At 55.2% G+C, this 19146-nt stretch overlaps 4 protein-coding genes across 4 annotated transcripts; all 4 read right to left on the bottom strand.

Annotated features, from left to right (window-relative positions):
- Positions 1 to 2737: 2737 nt before the first annotated feature.
- IUM83_13293 (uncharacterized protein) lies at positions 2738 to 3526 on the bottom strand (the record flags this gene model as incomplete). The annotated part of the gene is made up of 1 exon (XM_067937958.1): positions 2738 to 3526. The coding sequence occupies one exon, from the start codon at positions 3524 to 3526 to the stop codon at positions 2738 to 2740; it is 789 nt and encodes a 262-aa protein (XP_067786872.1).
- A 575-nt stretch (positions 3527 to 4101) lies between these two features.
- Positions 4102 to 4746, bottom strand: IUM83_13292 (Marvel domain; the record flags this gene model as incomplete). The annotated part of the gene is made up of 1 exon (XM_067937957.1): positions 4102 to 4746. The coding sequence occupies one exon, from the start codon at positions 4744 to 4746 to the stop codon at positions 4102 to 4104; it is 645 nt and encodes a 214-aa protein (XP_067786873.1).
- Positions 4747 to 6508: 1762 nt separating this feature from the next.
- On the bottom strand, positions 6509 to 7138 carry IUM83_13291 (RxLR effector; the record flags this gene model as incomplete). Its single annotated transcript, XM_067937956.1, has 1 exon — positions 6509 to 7138. The coding sequence occupies one exon, from the start codon at positions 7136 to 7138 to the stop codon at positions 6509 to 6511; it is 630 nt and encodes a 209-aa protein (XP_067786874.1).
- A 2112-nt stretch (positions 7139 to 9250) lies between these two features.
- IUM83_13290 (thioredoxin) lies at positions 9251 to 10546 on the bottom strand (the record flags this gene model as incomplete). Its single annotated transcript, XM_067937955.1, has 4 exons — positions 9251 to 9403; positions 9555 to 9677; positions 9928 to 10359; positions 10475 to 10546. The coding sequence occupies 4 exons, from the start codon at positions 10544 to 10546 to the stop codon at positions 9251 to 9253; spliced, it is 780 nt and encodes a 259-aa protein (XP_067786875.1).
- Between the last annotated feature and the right edge of the window lie 8600 nt (positions 10547 to 19146).

Here is a 19146-nt window from a genome sequence, read left to right as displayed (position 1 = left end):
ATTTGCAGTTCAAACCCACCAACGTGAAGTGGTTCGTTGGTTGTGGGGGAACAGGCATGCCGTGATTTCCCTTAAATCGGCCAAGACTGCTGCAATGTACGGAGTTGTGCCGATATTGCGGTGGCTGGTTGAATGCGGACCGCCTCTTGACTTGAAAACAGCTTCAACGGCGAATTTTGTTGCTTGCTGGGTATCTGAGGATGGCCGGACGTACCTCGTGCTTGAGGCCCTGGGCCGAGACGATCTGAAAGTTCTATGGTGTATTCTTGCTCGCACCAAATTCCAGGATGCAAGCGTATAAAGGAGCATCCGCGAAACCATCCAGCTCTGCCTGCAGGGTCCTTTGAGGAAAATATGGTCAAAGTAGAGACCTGCCTTGGTGTTTCTCGAAATCAGTCAAGCGAAGCGAAGACAGTGCGACGACGCATTATAGCGCAAGATTAGGCATAGAACTTCTATTAGGAGGCAACGTTTGAAGAAAGCCTGATTGCTGTTGAAAACAGTCCGCAGCAACTGAAATTGATCACACTTGCGGAAATCGGGGCAGTTTTATCGGTGGCTGTCAATCGCTTATGCCGATGCAAAAAAAACATTCTCATTTTCATCGTCACGCCTCGGCTACTTTCAGTGTTTTTTTTTGCTAACACTACCATAAAAACTAATCCCTCAACGTAGACAGAACGTGTTTCAGTGCAGTCTTACGCCTCCCACTCCGAACCTTCATCGCAACGTTCGTCGCTTTGTACTGGATAAGCTTGGCTCGCCACTTTCCTCATTTTGCCTATTCACTGATGTCGAGAAACACCAACGGCAGCGCCCCACTTCACTCACATTCTCCAGCATCCACCGCTGCGCATCTTTCGGACAGCATTCAATGGCGCCTCGAATGCTCCTTTTGAAACTTTCATGGTGAAAATTGGTACGCGCAAGGATCCACCATAGCACCTCGCGGTCATCTTTCTGCAGCGCCTCAAGCACACGGTATTCTCAGATCTCTTCAGATACCCACCAGGCGATCTCGATGTGACGGTTCTCTAGGACCAACGCTGCCAAGCCAAGCGGTGCGCCATGTTCAACTAACCACCGCAAAACCTGCTCGTTACTTTCCTTCCCAGCAATCTCAACTAACTCAAGGGAATTCACGGCTAACCCGTGCATTGACAACCACACAGCCATATCCAGTTGACCTTTTCGAACCGCTAGCTCGAGCCTGAAAGATGTCGGTGGCGGTGACGTGAAGCTGTTGCAGTGCTTTTTCGAGAAGAGCTTTAAATTATGGACCGAGGACTGTAGGTGCTATCGGCACCAGCTCGATTCCAGACTGGTTCACCCAGTCAAGAACCGCAATGTTGCTTTCAAGCCATGATATCCACGCTAGACACTGCAAACAACTTCGAAGAAAACCAGGACGTTGCTCAAAAATACTCTGCAAAATCTTTATATGATCACGTGTTGCTTCATCGAAGCGTCAGGTTTTCGTTGCCTGTGGGCCAAATGGATTCGGACAACGTGAGTGCAACCATTTCAGAGTTTCCAAATACCCACATTGTGCCGCATTAATCGGTGCCATCTTGGAGTACCCCTCATTTCGATTGTCATGCAACCACGTGATAACATCCATGTGACCATTTGTTGCAGCGGCGTTCATGACATGGTTACTGAACGACTCGGGAAAGTGTTCATGCACCCATTTGACCACGTCCAAACGCCCATTCTTAGCCGCAGCCGATGCACACATATATGATACGTTGCTGTTGCACGTGCTGTAAACGTCTTCATAAAAGCCATTCGACCAGTTCTAGATGGCCGCTGTTGGCCGCTTGATAAAGTGCTAATGGAGAAGAGCATTAATTAAATGCTTAATTAAACACAAATTTTGTGAACTTCGTAGAGCTATTTTATCATTATGACGTTTGCGCGCTTGATAGTTTAGCAGTTAGACGAAGTTCCCTAGCGCCTCTTGCCTTACAGCCCTACAGTATAGCAGCGCCCTCCATCCAGCTCACCAGCACCAGCCATTGGTGCTGACTATGCAGTGTCACGGTTGACGCGGCGTCGATTATGTAGATGTAGTGTTTTCGCGGTGCTCGTGTGCTGCTGTCGGTCGGTGTCGGTCGGGCTGCAGCGTCGTCGGCGTCGTCGGCGCCGGCGTTGCCTTGGCCTGTTTGTCGTCGTCGTCTGATCCAATACATGTACTCCACAACCATCTCGAAATGTCCGTTCTCAGCTGCTTCCTCTATCGCGCGAGTCTTGTCAACAAAAAGAATCCTTTGCTGACACGACGCAGCAACCTCCAACAAGTCACCGAATTCCGCAATCCACAGGCCACGTCCATCCTGTCGATTCGTCATCCAGTACAAAACATGAAGATGCCCACCTCTAGCGGCAGCACACAATGCTTCCTTCCAATTTGGTGTCGTATGTACTCCAGCGTGGATTCTAGCGCTCCTGCTTGACACGCGCTTTCTGAGGGAACAGTGGGCCCAGGAAGGCATCGATAGAGCCTTCCACATGCAGCAAGCAACCCGCTCTCGTTGGGAACCAGTGCTGACACACGAACTGAGCGGCGGAATGAAGACACGACATTTACTTCACTGCTGCGTCAACTCTGAAATGACGAGATTGATACTTCTGAAAGCTGCAAACATCTACCGGTATCAAAGAGTAGGCGTTAACTGTACCGAGTTTCACGGTACATGTTGAAGTGGGCATTTAAGCTATGCTACTAGCCTAGCCTTCAAGCCTGCGAGTTGAAACGTCTTCCCTTGGTAGCCTTGGTAGTTTTGGCATCATCCTTACTGTCCTTACTGTCCTTGCTGTCCTTGCTGTCCTCGCTGTCTTCGCTGCCCTCAATCTCCCCAAAGGCCGAAATCTGCTCACCTCCCTGTGGCTCCTCGACCATTTGGCCGACCTGGGCGATAATAGCCATCTCCGCGGCCTCTTCGGCATCTTCAGCGCGTTCTTCAGCCATTATCGCTGCCTGCAGGGCCGCCTGGGCGATCTCTTCCGCCTTCTCAGCCTTTTCTTCCGCTTCGGCGACAGTATTCGGGGCCAGCTCCGAGTCGCTGGTCCAGCCTTGCTCCTCGTCTTGAGGTAGAACGGCCTCCATGGCGCTAGTGGGTCGAGCGTGGTCCTCAGTCACGGGTTTAGTCGGAGCCTCCGTGATTGATCCCGTGCCGACAAAACGCAGCTGGGACTCCATCACCACCGGACTCGGCTTTTGGTCGCGCCGAGCCTGCGCTTCCATCACTGCAGCGAACGGCGGACTCAACATTTGGTCACGTTGAGCTTGCGCCTCCATTGCAGCACCGGCATGTCCGTGGGCGCTCGAGTCGATCAAGAGCCCGCGCAGACGCCGTGTCACGTGGGCCACGCCGTCAGTAGCTGTCAGATCCGGCGAACTGCCCACAATCGATAAAAGTCCCAGAGTGAAGACCATCGCCACGCCAAATGCCACCGCCATCGCCTTCACGCGCTGGCGAGACCGCAGCGACTTGAGCTCTTTGCGTTGCGCTGCCTTCGCCATCTTCGAATAGTGCTTCCTCGAGCGCGAGATCCGAAGTGACCCTGCCAGCCTGGCATTGCCAGGAATCCTGGCCCAGGATACCGGGTCGCGCCTCAAGAGGCATTCGCTCGAGCCACCACAGCCGTCCGCTGCGAAGATCCGTCCTAGCCGCTTGACAACGCACAAGCCCCCATTAACCTCTGCGTGTATAGCGTGGCAGACACAAGTCCATGGTCAAGGAGACCCTGCGTCACGCCATCTTGCATCTTGCACGTCAGCGCTCCGAGTGGTATGTGCGTTCGCACGACAGCAAACACCTTGGCCATCGACGCTTCCTGTTGCATCACGACACGGACCCCTTACAAGACGAGCGGACGCCGTCATGGATGGAGGGATGACAGTCCTGCGTGGCATGACGCCGGTCGTGGCCGCAGCTCGAGCGACCGCGCTCGCGTAGTTGAAGCTGTGTGTGTTATTGGCATTATGGTACTTCCTCCTAACTCCTGTCTCGCTCCACAGCGAGCACTTTGTCGCTGCTTGGGCGGTCATATTTACAGATGTACTTTTGAGTAGCCGTAGCTTGGATCTCGTCGGCCCTATGCCTGTCGGAAGCCGTCCTGCACGTACGTGCTGGACTCGTACGTGGCGGCGCGCTCGAGGTCGAGCTCCAGGTCGCCCGGCACCGGGTCGGTGGTGAGCTCCGTGCGCGCCACGTGGCTCAGCGGGTCCTTCCTGCGCGGCTTGACCCACGTGTTGCGCATCCAGGCGCCCCACGCCACGCTCAGCAGGAAGCTCACGAAGGCCATGAAGCACAGCGCCGCGGCCGAGGCCAGCAGCGCGCAGCGCACCACGCCGTCCAGCGCGTCGCAGTAGCGCACGTAGTCGCAGGCGGCCAGCGCGCAGCCGGCGCTCATGAAGAGCATGGTGAAGACGGCGTCCACGCCGAAGCTCCAGGGCGCGGGCATGCTGGCGCAGCGCAGCGCGAACACCAGCAGCAGCCAGAAGCCGTCGTACAGCACAGCGGCGAAGGACACGAGCAGCACGAAGTTCACGGCGGGCCCGCCGTAGTACACGGTCATCTGCTGCGGCGCGCCGCCCTGCGCGTGGAACCGGAGCGTGCGCGCCTCGAAGCTGGCGGCCACGAGCGCCAGCGCCACCGCGCACGTGGCGAACTGCAGCGCGCGCAGCGTCAGCGAGATCTGCCGGTCATACTGCTGCCCGCAGCGCAGACTCGTCTTCATGTGTGTGGGGATATGGAGTGGCTGGCGTTCCTCTGTGCGCGTAGGGCGAAATGTAAAATGTAGTCCCCAATCGAAAGAACCGGTGTCGTGCCTACCGCTTTAGTAAAGACGCGTAGTTCGTCACGTATTCCAGTGTGTTGGGGCGCTTTGAGGGTGTTAAATTAGTACATAATTCGTAGTTAATCGAAACACAGATGTGTACTATGTGTAGAACCGTTACTAATATACGGACTACTGTTTTAAGATCTTGAACTACCTCACTTTGTCGCATAACATTTTGCTGGCGTGAGTCTTTTCATGGCAAAACGCAACCTTACCGCCGAACGGAGCTGCTTGGTGCAGGAAATGTATGCAGATACCTGCAGCCTGCAATAGGGATCTATTCGCGGGACTTATCAAGTATGACCGAGCTTCCAGAGCTTCAGTTGACATGCCGTCGACGCTGAAGGCGATCACCACCACACGCTACAAGCGGCTGGAGAGCGAAAATGAGCACGGTACGCCCTAATCCGTGCTGGGGATACTGGCGGAAGCGTCTCGTCGCCAAACAAAGGGTTGTCTGCTAGGCCATCCGCCCCCGAGGAAACGTTGTCGCGCTATCGCCGGGGCCGGTTCAACCGCTGTTGCTGTTAGGGCTCGCCGCCAGCTCAAGACGACGTGCAGACATGCTGTGCTGAGCGGCTCCATTGGTCGCTGCAGTGGCAGACTTGTCGCGGGCCGGAAATCCCAAGTGTCGAAACGCTGCAGGTTACACCACTAAAATAATATGCACCAGCCTTTCCTCTCGCCAACCCGACATACACCACCTCGGTCGACGCGTGAGTTGCAAGGCATGTAGCAAGCGCCGCGACGAACTGACTGCGGCAGTAACCCACCGAGCATCGGCAGAGGAACGCGTGAGTTCAGCGGCGTGGTAAATGCCAAGGCCCCCTGCGTAATAGCAGCGTTAATCGGTGCGTTTCGTCCGGTTTTAATGGCGCCGAGTCAAAGCGTTGGTGCCGACTCACGCGCTGCTGCAGAGTGCCAATTGCTCGCTTGCTGCTCATTGTCGTTGCTGGCAAAACCACCCGGTAACAGCCATAATAACGGTATTTTTCGACGTTTTTATCGGATTCTAATATTGACTTCCCCAGGTCGAAAGCGTACCGCATTCCTTCTGTCTGCGCATACTCACTGTCGGCGCACACCAAATCAGGCTGTATGCGCCGACAAAAGGGATACGGTACGCGCGTGACCCACTTATCCTACAGATGGGAGTAAAGGTCTTCTATAATCTATAATACTATAGTCTAATTTAGAAATTCTAAACCTGGAGTTCGGCGACATGCTGTGCCACTTGGATAGGCGGGCAAATTCAAGTTGCTCTAGTGATGTGCCGGCGAAGATATGTGTGCAGTGGAGGAGAGTTCGGAACGGCTGGCGGCTGATCAGCTCGGCAAGCCGCTGAGCAAGGCGCCGTCGATGCGGCAAGCCACCGCCGTTTGCTGGACCGCCGCCCCCCGTCAACAGTCCAGAGGCTAGCAGGACGAGTGTTGTGAGATCCAACGCTGTCGATGATGATCACGCCGGCAGGCGCCGCCTGACCGGCTGTTGTACCCACCAAAGCCGACGTTGCGTCGAGAGAGCGCGCGAGTCCGAGTTGCAAAATGCTGCCAAGCGCGAGTTAATATTAGTGGGGGTCTATCCTATTGTACAGCTCTTTACACTACGAGAAGGCTGTATGCAGCCGAAGCGTGCATGCGAGGGGAAGAGGGGGAGGGGCCTATGCGGTCGCTTGCTGCGAGGAGCCGCTGGCGACCTCCTCCTGCCGCACGGTCTTGCTGCCGGAGATGATCTCGTACTCGCACTTGTCGCCGTCGATGATGTTGGTCTCGTCGAACTTGAGGTAGAGCTTGGTGGCCACGGGGCGGATGCCCGAGTAGGCGGCCGAGACGCCGCGGATCAGGCCGTTCTCCTTGTCGTCCGCGGACTTGGGCGCCACGCGCAGGTCGAAGCACTGCTCCTTGGAGCCGAGGTACCACTTGGTGAGCTCGCCGCACACGCTCACGACGCAGTTGGGGCGCGTGCGCACGTCGAAGGCCACGACGGCCGACTCCATCTGCGCCTCGGGGCTCAGGCGCCGGTCGTTGAACACCACGACGGCCTCGCCGCCCACGAACTTGTCGGCGATGGGCTGCAGCTTGCGGGACTCGCCCACCTTGCCGTCCTCCCAGGCGGCCGCGAGCTCTCGGGCGGGCGGGGCCGTGGCCTCGTTGCTCACGAGCTGGCCCAGCAGGCCGCGCAGGTGTGCGCGCGGCGGCGACGGCTGCTGCTCGGCGGCGCTTGGGACGTCAGCGGCGACGGCGGCCAGCGCGGTGGCTGCGAGGAGCACGAGCTGGCGGAGGAGCTGCATTGCGCGTGGGACTGTCTGAGGCTGTGTTTGTGAGTCTGTGGAATGTGTAGAGGGCGGGGGAGCGGCTTCACTGCTGCTTCCTCCTTCCTCTGGTCCTTGGCGGTGCCGCCTGCGCTATTACGAGCTGTGGCTAAAAACAGAAAGTGAGAGCTCTGAGGGCGAGAGAAGACAGTCGCAACCCGCCCACCCATCGGTTTGCTGGGGTTTTCTATGGGCTTTTCGGCTAGGGAAACGCCCTCTATAAATACATGCGATGCGGGGACAGTGGCTACACCGCGCGCCGACCTGCGGCGGGCTTAAAATAGAATTCGAATCCCTGCACAGTACTATACCCCGTGTAACTCGACCCACCCTACTGATACCGCCTATTATCACCTTTCGCGGGGACTCTCCATAGCCATCATCGTTTTGGGCGATTGCGGGGACCCTGAAGCCATAATCACCCCCGGGTGCGCGTAACCATTGGTCCAAAATCGTTCTTCGTGCCCGCACAACGCGCCACCGCACGCCACCGCATGGGCGCAGTAACGGGTCTATGCAGGCCGAGCAGGGCTCCGAGCGTTTGGGGGCCAGTGGATGACACCCGGCGGCTTGCCCGCGATTTGGGCCTCAGCTGCGGTGCGCTTCTCTCCTCGAGCGCAGCCATTTCGTGGGAGATCTTTTTGCTAGCCGACGTGTACCCATCAAATAAGAAGCGCGGGACGCCGCGGTGACACGCTTGAACTCGATCTTCAAGCCCGGATTCTCTGTGTCCAGGATCGCGCGAGGTTGATTGAAAAGTGCAATCCGAGTCGATACCGTAGTACCCAACGCGCCGTACTGGGCGACGAATTCTAGCCTGCAGGGTTATTCTCGCTGCAAATGGGGACCCGACGAGTGCAATGGGGACTCGCTCGCTCGCAGCGCTCGCAAAGCAGCGCAGCGACTGCAGCCTGCATGCACGCCGGGGCGCTATCATGACGGGCGCGGGCAATTTGCTGCTCGTGGGACGGGAAGAAACAGGCTTGCCGACTTTGCCGGCGAAAATGGGCTCGGTCGTGCAGCGCCTGGGCGAGGCGCAAACCCCATTTTCGAAGTGGACTAATCTCGACTAACGTCGGCTGCGGTGCCGCAAGCAGCAACGCTGCGGTAGATCCGGTGGCTTACGGCGGAGCAATCGCGCTTGCAAGTTACTGTACGTGTAAACGTATTTGATGTTGCTGGGACTATCATACCTTGGGTATGATACTTGCTGTAGGGGAAGTTCGAAGTTCGTAAGAGCGCACAACCTTATGCCCTACAATACCCGACTCGCGTCGCCCGGCACACAGCTCCGTCAGTCGGAATTGACGATGACGCTCGCCCAAGATAGCAGAGAGCGCTGCTGCGGGGGTTGATCCTCGGGTTCTGGGTTTTAGGGGTGAGTCGGGGCGAACTCAGCGGCGGGTCCCTATGGTTTATGCCCCGCGTGTCCTTATCCCGCCAGATACCCCGTCATCGTGCTGTACGATCCGTTGCAGTACATGTACACCGGAGTGAATGTGATTGTACGTGTAATCAGTGGAGTGAAGCTGGTGGGCGAGAAGTGAAGTTGGTTTAGCTGTCTGAAAGAAATGAAAAGAATTGGGTATCCATTTCTCGGCCCATTTTTGTTCTTTTTGATGCGGGAAAGCATGGGGATGGGCGTGAGATTAGTAATCGCCGATTACAGGCTTTTGCCCTAAGCGTTGATTGCCCCACTCCGAGACGCGCGGGGAAGTGTCATAAACCGCGTAGAAACCAGTTTTTACGAGTGTCTGCTCCGTTGCAAGTTGCAAGTTGCAACTTCCAGCCTGGAATCCAGGGACACTCGCAAATCGCCCGCCTTGCTTCAGACTTGAATTTTGTGCGACAACATGTCGGTGTGCCAGCGGATCGGCGGTGCACTTTGGGCCAAAGTTTGGCATGGCTGGCTGGCTTCGTTCGATGCCTGTCCGCGCGCGCCGGAGCAGGTTGAAGGCGGGCGGCGGTGCATGAAAAAAGTGAAGGGGAACTGCGCTTGCCTGACCAGAAATGGTAATATATGAGACAGCGCTTCTCGCTCGGTCATGTGGTCCTGGTCGTCGTCTGTGCACGGCCGAAGTGGCCGGCTGATCAGCAGCTCGCGGCCGCGGCCGAGCCGTAGTGCCGCGCCACCATGCCCTCCAGCGCGCCGCGGAAGGCCCCGCCCAGCTCGTCCACGGCGCGGCCGCCCTTGAACACCTTGAAATTGGGCAGCGACGCCACCTCTGACGCCTCCGTCACGCTCTGTTATCACATCACTTCGATTAGCCACCATCATTCCGGCAAAATGCAGCCATGTGCTAAAGAGACACAGCGTTACAGTAGCTGCGCCGCTGGCAGGACACATCCGCCACCGGCGACAACAGCAACAACAACTGCAACTGGGCTGTCTTACCTCGAGCTCGTCGACGTCCACGCGCGCAAACACAGCTGCGGGGAACCGGCCGCTCAGCTCCTCGAAGAACGGCGCGATCTCCGTGCAGGGTTTGCACCAGGTGGCCCAGAAGTCCACCACCAACTGCCCGTGCCAAGCGACACCAACGCAGCACCAGCAACCAGCACCGAGGACAGCATGACATGAGACACCGTCAGTACGCGCGTCATGGCCGCGGGCCGTACGTACCACACATTGTACGTAGCGCACGGCCCCCGACATGATATCCAGCAAATGCCGTCCGGCTCAGCGCGGGGTGTCCGTCAGACACCCGCGTCAGACACTGTCCGTCGCCGATACAGTTCCGTACTCACTGCAGCTATGCACCACGTACCGCCTTGCTCGACTCCTGGTTCTGTTGCAGGAGCTGTTCCCAATGCTCCCGCGAGGTGACCGTCACCACGCGCGGCTTGCGCTGACGCAGCCCCTCGCTGCCGTTCTGGTCGCCGTCGTCGTGCTTCTGGATACGCGCCTCCAGCCTGTTGCTGTCCGCGCCGCGCACCTCGTCGCACTTGGCGCCGCCGCGGAAGAACTGGAACGTGGGCATAGTCGTCACGCCGCAGCCCCGCGACACGGCCGTGAGCTCGTCTGCGTCCACCTTGAGGAAGACTGTGCCCGGGTACTTGGCGCTCAGCTCATGGAACGCGGGGCTGATGAAGCGACACGGGGCGCACCGCGCGGCCGAGAAGTTCACGACCACCGAGCGCTTGGCCGTCCCGATGAGCTCCTTGAACTGCTGCTCGGACCTCACGTGGATCACGCGGCTCTAGAGCATGCAGAGCCAGAGAGAGAGAGAGAGACACACACACAGGCATAAAGCGGGTCAGGACAGGAGACGACTGGCTGCGAGGGGATGCCGCGCTGCTGGCCACGGCACGCACGTTGTCGGGGATCCGCTCGTCGTCTTGGCGCAGCACGTTGCGCAGGAACCAGCCCCAGCAGCCTTGAGCCATCGTGGTCGCAGTCGCTCGCTCTTCCGCCGGGAATTCAGATTTTGGTGTGCTGCACCACACCAACGATGGGCCGGCGACGTAGCGACTCGCGCGCGCGGCGGCCGTGCGAAAAATAACGGAGCCCCTGGCGGGCAGTCACGAGAGGAATGGGAAGAGGAGGTATTAATAAGCTTTTGCGTTAGTGGTGCGAGTAGGGAGGAGGAGGAATTGAATGACGATCGGAGTGCAAAGCTAGAGAGGATATCCGGAACCAGGGCACCGGAACACGGGTGACAGGCCGGCTCGAACACCGACACACGCAACCATCGCTGTGGTGGCGTTCAATGGTCGCAAACGATCGTTGCGTCTGCCCTGCCGCTTGCTCGCTCGACATTCCATGTCAGTAGACATCAATCGCAGGAGAAAAGACTGGAATGACCACCAGTCTGCGAAAGTTGTAGCCACGATGAACTCGAGGTCGCCACATTACGCTGCCGCTCAGTTTGTGTGTCAACGCTGGTTCCCAACCAAAGAAGGCTGCCTTCTCCAAGCGGTAGCCAGTATTGACGCATTCTTGGGACCACTTTCTCCCCGGAAAGCGTTGAATGCGGCATGCCAAGCAGGAGCGCTGGAAGCCACACTCGAATACTTCCTCTCCCGTACGACACCGAATTGGAACGAAGTGGTGCGTGCTGCTGTTCAAGGTGGTCACCTTCATGTGCTTCGTTGGATGACGAGTCGGCGAGATGGTCGATGGCCGTGGAAAGCAGACTTTGATCATTTGCTGGAAGTTGCTGCGTCTCACGGGCATCTAGAAGTGGTCAAGTGGTTATTTGAGCGGGGAACTGACTGGTACACCGTGTGGACGCTGGATAAATCTACGCAAGCTTACTACGCCAAGACCTGGTCATATGAACTCAACGTATCGAAGGGACTACAGGTTGCGGCAGCAAATGGTCATTTCGCCGTCGTCCAGTGGCTCCACGGTGCTCGATCAGATACGGCCAGTAGACACGGTAGTCCGTTGAGTAGGGCTGTTGCGAACGGCCATCTTGACATCGCGCAGTGGCTGCACAACGCCCACGGTGACGAATGCTCTGCTCTAGCCGTCATCGAAGCAGCTAAGAACGGACACCTCGAAGTGCTAAAATGGCTGCATTCGAACAACCTTTTGTCATGTACGCCGGACGCGATGGACAGAGCGGCCGAGAACGGACACTTGGAGGTGGTGAAATGGCTGCACCGGGTTCACCACGAAAGCTGTTCTCCACGCGCACTCTTTCAAGCGGTTAACAGTGGTCGTTTGGAGCTGGTGGAGTGGCTGTATGCAAACGTTTACTTGAATTGCCAGCGTTACGTACCATATATGAGTGGTATAACTGCGGCCGAGCATGGGCATTTGCAAGTGGTAACGTGGGTGCATGAACACTTCCCCAACTCGTTCAGTAACCACGAAATGGACGCCGCTGCAAGAAATGGGCACATGCATGTTATCACGTGGCTTCATGAGAACCGAAGTGAGGGGTGCTCCGCGATGGCTTCGTGTGATGCAGCGGACAATGGTCACTTGGAAACTGTTCAATGGCTTCATACACATTATCCCAGTGTATTTGTACCACAGACAATGGATGGAGCAGCTGCGAATGGCTATCTCGAGGTTGTCCAGTGGTTGCACGAGAATCGCCCCGAAGGCTGTACAGAATATGCTATGTACTTCGCCGCTACTAAAGACCACCTCGACGTATTCCTGTATCTACTTGAACACCGAACTGAAGGGTTTCCAAGCAGTACGAAGCAGGATGCGCAAGATATCCATGTGTTGTGCCAGTTTGGCCCCAGTATCCGTGGAAATCGACGACCCAATCGAGTTACTGGCGCGCAATTGAAGATACTGCAGACCGTATTCGAGCAGCGCCCGGCTTATCTTCAAGATTGTTTGCGCTGCTTGGCATGGATTGCGTGTCGTAGAGGCAACATCATTACGCTGGACTGGGTGAACCAGTTTGGGATTCAGCTGCGGTCGACGACTCCCATCCGTAGCGCTATCGGCAGCGGCGACGTGAAGTTGCTGCGGTGGTTTTCGGAGAACGGTTTTGTGGTAATGGGTCCGGATCTGCTCGAGTTCGCAGTCGAACGCGGCCAACTCGACGCAGCCAGTTGGCTTTCTGAGCACGGACATACGGTGAATTCGCTTGAGTTGGTCAAGGTTGCTGGGAAAAATAGGAATGTGCCGTTATTGCGGTGGCTGGTTGAGCATGGACCGCCACTTGACTTGTCAACTGCGAGAACGTTGGTTTTGGAACAGCGGCACATCGAGATCGCTTGGTGGGTGTCCGAGGAGCACCGGAGACACATCGTGCTTCAGGCACTGCAGAAAGATGATCGAAATGTTCTATGGTGGGTTCTTTCGCATACAAGCTTTCGAAATGAAATCACAAGACAAACCATCCGTGATGCCATCCAGCGCAGTCCTGAGGCTGCGAAGCAATGGTTTGGGGAAAATATGCGTGGAGTGGAAGCTTGCCGATGGTGTTTTTCGAGATCAAGCAAGAGGCAGAATGAAGAGATCGAGGAAACAAGTTTATTCAGTATGAAGCACCAAAAGACGGACCGATGAAGTTTTTGCATTTTTCTGTAGGTGTAACAGGTTTTTAAGTAAATCAAACTGCTTCAACCACTTGAGTCTTTCAACCCTGCGTGCTTCTTGTTATTTTTTTTATGAAAGGGTGACGTAGCCGACACTCGGCAGTACAATTACTTACAGAGTGCCATTTTACGCCGCCCATTATTAAGTTTCATCGCAGCATCTTCGCTTTGTTCTTGATAGAAGTATCCCCGTTTCCTCATTCTGCCTCTTCCTTGGTGTCGAGAAATACCAACGTGAAGCCTCCACACTACTCATATCCTGTCCGAGCCACTGCTGCGTAACTTTCGGACACTGCGGAATAGTATCACGGATGCTCCTTCGTACCCATTCACCCTGAAACTTTGTACGCACTAAAATCCACCAGAGCACTTTTCGGTCATCATTGTTCAGTGCCTCAACCACGATTTGTCTCTGACTATCTTCTGGCAAGTTCACATGCAATCTCCGCTAGACACACCAAACAATGCTGAAGATAAGCAGACTGCTGGTCAAAAACAATATGCAGCTTCGTGAAGTGATTCTTCGCTGCTAAATTGAATTGGGGTGTCGATTCCCTTGCACGTCAGGGCCAAAGAAGCATTTTACTTGTAAATACTGCACAGAATGCATCTTTTGGCTTGATAACCCTCTGACCCGGTGTTTAAGCCAGGGTTCGATAGTAGTGGGAATTTTGGCTAGTAGTCATACTACTACTTCTGCTTACTCGGGTGACGTGACGTCCCGAGGGAATTCGCAGTTCGTTTAAGAATGACGATTTTTCAAAAATACGTGCTGTGTCCTGCGACTACCAAATTTCTGCTAGCCTTCATTGTTGTTGAAAGAGTAGCTATCGTTTCCGAATTCCTCGGAAAGCTGCCCACCCCCTTCGGGTTTGCCATACTGTATAAAGTGATGGGTAAGAATTGAAGGGTCTTTGTTACCAGTTGCTGTGGTGATTGTTGTATTGCTCAGTGAAATTGGAACTGAGTGGAACGATGCAGCTTAAGCAAGGCAAGAGCTGTCTCCTGCCTGTGGTCCTAGTAGTTGCAAGTTGAATGGTGAGCGTGCGCTAGTTCCTGCTAGCCAGCCATGTCCTCTTTGTACTCCTTCCACTTTGGCGCGCGTCACAGATGAGCGCGTCGCAGATTCACACGTCACAGATTGCTCTGCTGACAGTCTTCCCCACGTTGGGACTCGAAGGGCACAACACGTCGTATGTGGATAGTCTCCATGTACTCGCCCTTGTCAAGGACCAACGTACCATTCGTGCGCACCGCTACCACATTATGAGGACCGCTGAATAGCGGCGCCATTTTGGCTTGGGGCCCTCCATCATTTCGCAGGAACACCTTGCCTTCTGGCGCGTAGGTCCAGTTGCGTCGCTTGTCGTTTTCACGTTTGTTGTTCTTGACCACCTGGTCCACCTTGCGCTGGTGAAGCATGCTGTGGTACGTCGTCCTTAGCGCGAACGTAGTATCATGGAGGAATGCGGCTCAATCGTCTTTGGTGTCAATTGTCTGTGTTCGCGTTCAATAACCCCATTTGCCTGGGGGTTACGGGTTGTAGTCGGTACGGCATGAATGCCGAAACTCTCTAGCAGCTCAAAGAACTCTTTCTTGAATTACCCTGGTCGTAAATGACGCGCACAGGGTGCGGGTAGCGATAGAGCCAGAAGCGGTCAAGTACAAATGCGGCATCATCACTTGATGCATCGTCGACTGGCTGAATCTCCGTGAGCCGAGTGCTTGTGTCGATCATCGTCAACGCTCGAAATTTGTTTCTTCCATATGGTCCAATCGAATCGATGGCCACCTCAAACCATGGTCGCACTACCACATTCTTAGTCGGCACCTTGCCATATTTGACAATTGGGTGCTTGCTTTTGGTGCAGGCGAGACAGTTGCGCACATATTGCATGATGTGGGTCTCCATGTTTTTCTGCCAGTGCGAGGTCTTCATAGTCTGGTACATGGCAGTGCCCCCTGGGTGCATCAGCCATTCATGGTAGGCTCGCATCACGGGTTCCTGCAAGTGTGGTGGTACTATGATACAGTTGCTTCCTGGTTCTACTCGCAACTTCACTCCATTAATCTCTTTATGCACGCCGCCGATGTTCGACGCATTTGCTTGGGCATGAGCGAGCTGACGGAGACTCAATGAGAACAGCACCGACTCTTCATTATTGGCTGTATCCATTTGGGCGGCAACTTCATCCTTCCATAGTTCGGAGCACGAGGGGCCCGGTAAACGCGATAACGCGTCCGCCACGACGTTGTTCTTGCCTTTGATATAGTGCAAGCGGGGTCCGAACTCCTCAATTTCGAGGCGCCAGTGCATCATCTGAATGTTATTGAACGTCCCGTATGTTAGGTTCAAGTGATCTGTGTGTATGTGAAGCTCTTGTCCGAGAAGCATCGTCCGGTACTCACGAAGTAACAGCAGGATACTAAGCAGTTCGAGGCGATTGGCGGGGTATTTGCGCTGCAACTCGGTGCACTTCTTGCTCCAGAAGGCTAGTGGTTGGTCATGCTGTGTAATGACTGCTAGCCCGAGGCATCTGTGTAGATGTGGAACGGCTCGCCGTAGTTAGGAAATGCAAGCTCCACGGTATGCGCCATTACCGCCTTCATTTGTTCAAATGCTTTTTTTTCTGAATGTCGGTCCACTGGTACTTATCATTGCGCGACATCAATGCTGTCAGGGGCGCGAGGATGTGGGCGCGGCGGGGCCACATACCACGATAGTAATCAACCATTCCAATAAAGCGGTGTAGTTGGTGCCGCGTACGTGGTGCAGCGATAGACTGAATCGCCGATACTTTGTCCAGCAGGGGCGTAATCCCGCTGGTACTGATGCGGTATCCCAGGTAGGACACGCAGTCCGTGCACAATTTCGACTTGCGAGGATGGATCGTGAGGCCACGTGCACGCAGCTGCTGAAATACAACACGGAGGTGACGGAGGTAGTCTTGGAAGGACACTGACATCACGATAAAGTCGTCCAAATACACCCACACAAACTCCAAGTCGCCTGAGGCCTCATTCATAACCGCTTGAAATTCATCCGGAGCCGTGGACACCCACCCATGGGCAGCGATTGAAAAAAAATTTGCCCCAGGGAGACACAATCGCAGTTGCCGCACGGCTGCGCTGCGCAAGAACGCGTGCATAGTAACCCATCGGTACGTCAAAGAAGGAGATGTACTTGCAGCGTTGAAACTCACGTAATATCTCTGGAGTGACAGACAGTGGGAAAAATCTGCGTTGCGGCAGCGCATTGAGGCTCCGAAAGTCGCACAACAGCCGAATAGATCCGTCTATCCTCTGTATCGTAAATGCTGGTGACGCCTATGGTGATGAGTTGTCCGGGGACATCACGCCAAGCTTTACGAGCTTTTGAATTGCGTGTTTGGTGGCCACAGGTGAATGTGTGGTACTGGATACGGTCGACACGCAAATGGTTTTGCATCATGTGGCAGCGGTAGCTCATACGGCTCTCCTTTAATATCTCCAAGTCGACCGGATCAAACTCTTTTAAAAATGCTACTACCAGTAGCAGTTCATCGTTGGCCAGGCGGCGTGCGTCGATCATGAGGTCGTAGTCCACAGGGCCACAGTTTTCCTCCACAAATATCTCCACTTGGCACGATCCCTCCTCACGGTAGGGCTTGAGGCCTGATTTTGAACCACTTGCTCGTGGTTTTGTCATTGTCACACGTACGCCGTCCCAGCCAAGCTCCTTGCTTGAAAACAGTAGATCGGTTCCCTGCTCAGAGAAGAAGTCCTTCCCCAGTATGATGGGTATAGCAGCTGCGGAGCCACTAGGAACTCATGCGTGCATACACGTGTGGTCGAGAAGACAAGTAAGTTGAGCGGAGTCGTCGCCACGTGGGTTGTCTTGCCTGTTGACTTGTCTGCTTGTTCGAACGTTGCCTCTTACTTCCTTAGTACCAACTGCTCTCGCACTTGCTCCACCACACTTTGTTCGATGGCCGAGCGAGAGCACCCTGTATTAATCTAGACTGGAAAAGTTTTGCCACCAATGCGGACTTCAGTTACCATTACTGCCTCATCCGTCGGCGGTTTGGTTGCAGTTCGAGTTTTGGCTAGCAATGGTGCTAGCGTCTCCCTCTCGTCGCAGTTGGTGCTCGTTGCGCTGCCGAATTTCTCGCCACCGCACACTCTCTCGTTGTTGGCTGCACTCGCATCGAGACCGGGACCTTCTTCACGGTTGGCACTCTTGTCGCTGTCGCCTTCCTCTGCAAACGTCTTCGCATTGTACTCGTCCGCTTGGTAGAACCGTAGAGCGTTCATCTCGTCCTCGTTGGTGCTTCTGCATTGTCTCCATCATTGCTGACATCTGGTTGGTTTTTTCTCGCATCGCAGCAAATTGGTCACGACTCTGCCGTCCCTGTTGTTGCTGCTGCACATGGCGCGGGCGGTACGCCGGCGAGGATGGGCCGCGAAAGCACTGCTCCTTCGAGTGGTTGTTTCTCTTACAAAAGGAACAGTACTTCCCCTGTTCTTGGTGCTGCTGACCACACTTCGGACTTCGTCCTGGACGTGCATTGACCCCTTGCTGCTGTTGTTGCTGATGTCCGCCACTGTTGCCCCGCGACCGAGATGCGTTATCTTTGTTGCTGTCGCGCGGAGGTCGGCGCCTGCTTCGGAGGGCTTCACCTTCTTGTTCTACTCGCTCGATGAGTTCAAATTGCCGTTCAAGCCCCGCGAGATCCCAGGAACGCGATAGTCGCGACACCTCAATTTGCCACTCGATCGGCATTCCGTTTTTATATATGCGGACACAGTCAGCCTGAGGTATTGGTTCACTGTCGTCGATAAAGGTTATGTACCTATTCAGTTTCTTGAATGCTCGGCTGTATTCTCTAACAGACATAGCCTGTGTTTTTCGTAGGTTCGACAGCTCGTCGATGATAATTGTCCGAGTTCCGGGTGGACAATGAGCCAGCGTCAGTTGTCGTAAGGCATGGATGGCTGCATCGACGTGGTCAAGTTGCTCCTCGGCGACCGCGTCGTTGAACATCAGGAGGTCGTCGTCAACGAGAAGCGCCTGTAGATCCTCAACGAAGGCAAACTGGTCCTCCTCTGTGCTCTGGTACCCCACAAAGACGTAGTATTCCGACAGTCTTAACAGCCACTCCAGCCAGTTCTTCCAGGTACCATCACGGAAGACTGGTACACGCTTCTTGATCGACGCACCGTTGCTCTTCACCTTCTCGAAGATTACTGTCTCCTCCATGGTGGTGTGGCTTACATGCACGGCGCTGTTAACTTGTCGGTAGCAAACTTGGCTGTAGTTTTGCTATAGCACAATGTCACCAGTTGCTGTGGTGATTGTTGTATTGCTTAGTGAAATTGGAACTGAGTGGAACGATGCAGCTTAAGCAAGGCAAGAGCTGTCTCCTGCCTGTGGTCCTAGTAGTTGCAAGTTGAATGGTGAGCGTGCGCTAGCTCCTGCTAGCCAGCCATGTCCTCTTTGTAGTCCTTCCACTTTGGCGCGCGTCACAGATGCGCGCGTCGCAGATTCACACGTCACAGATTGCTCTGCTGACAGTCTTCGTCGGAGAGCTGTATGTACCCCCTGCTGTATTTTCACCCAATTAGCTCTCATTTCCGCCCAGCCGCTCCTCAAGATCCATTCTATTTTATCCAATGAGCGGCTAGTAGGCTCTCGAGGGTTTCCGTCAACTCAGACCGCGCTGGACGCACCACCGATGACTCAAAATCGGCCAGGAGCACGAAAAGCAGTTCAGGACGAAGCAAGAGCCGCCGTTACCAGCCCACCGACGACTCGTCGGACGAAGAAGCGGACTTTACCGGTGATGGAGGGGCGCAGATGGGCGAATACCTACCCCAAATCCGTGAGGTGACCGAATCCGAGCTGCTTAACGCGACTCCGAGGATCGAGGTGGCAACTCATCGCCCACTGGGGTAGCTCAAGGCGTTCTCGGTCACGAGGAACAAGAGCGAGAACT

This window comes from Phytophthora cinnamomi (assembly GCF_018691715.1).
Source record: "Phytophthora cinnamomi strain GKB4 chromosome Unknown Contig63, whole genome shotgun sequence".
Taxonomy (NCBI): domain Eukaryota; phylum Oomycota; class Peronosporomycetes; order Peronosporales; family Peronosporaceae; genus Phytophthora; species Phytophthora cinnamomi.
This window is presented reverse-complemented; position numbering and strand designations above follow the sequence as displayed.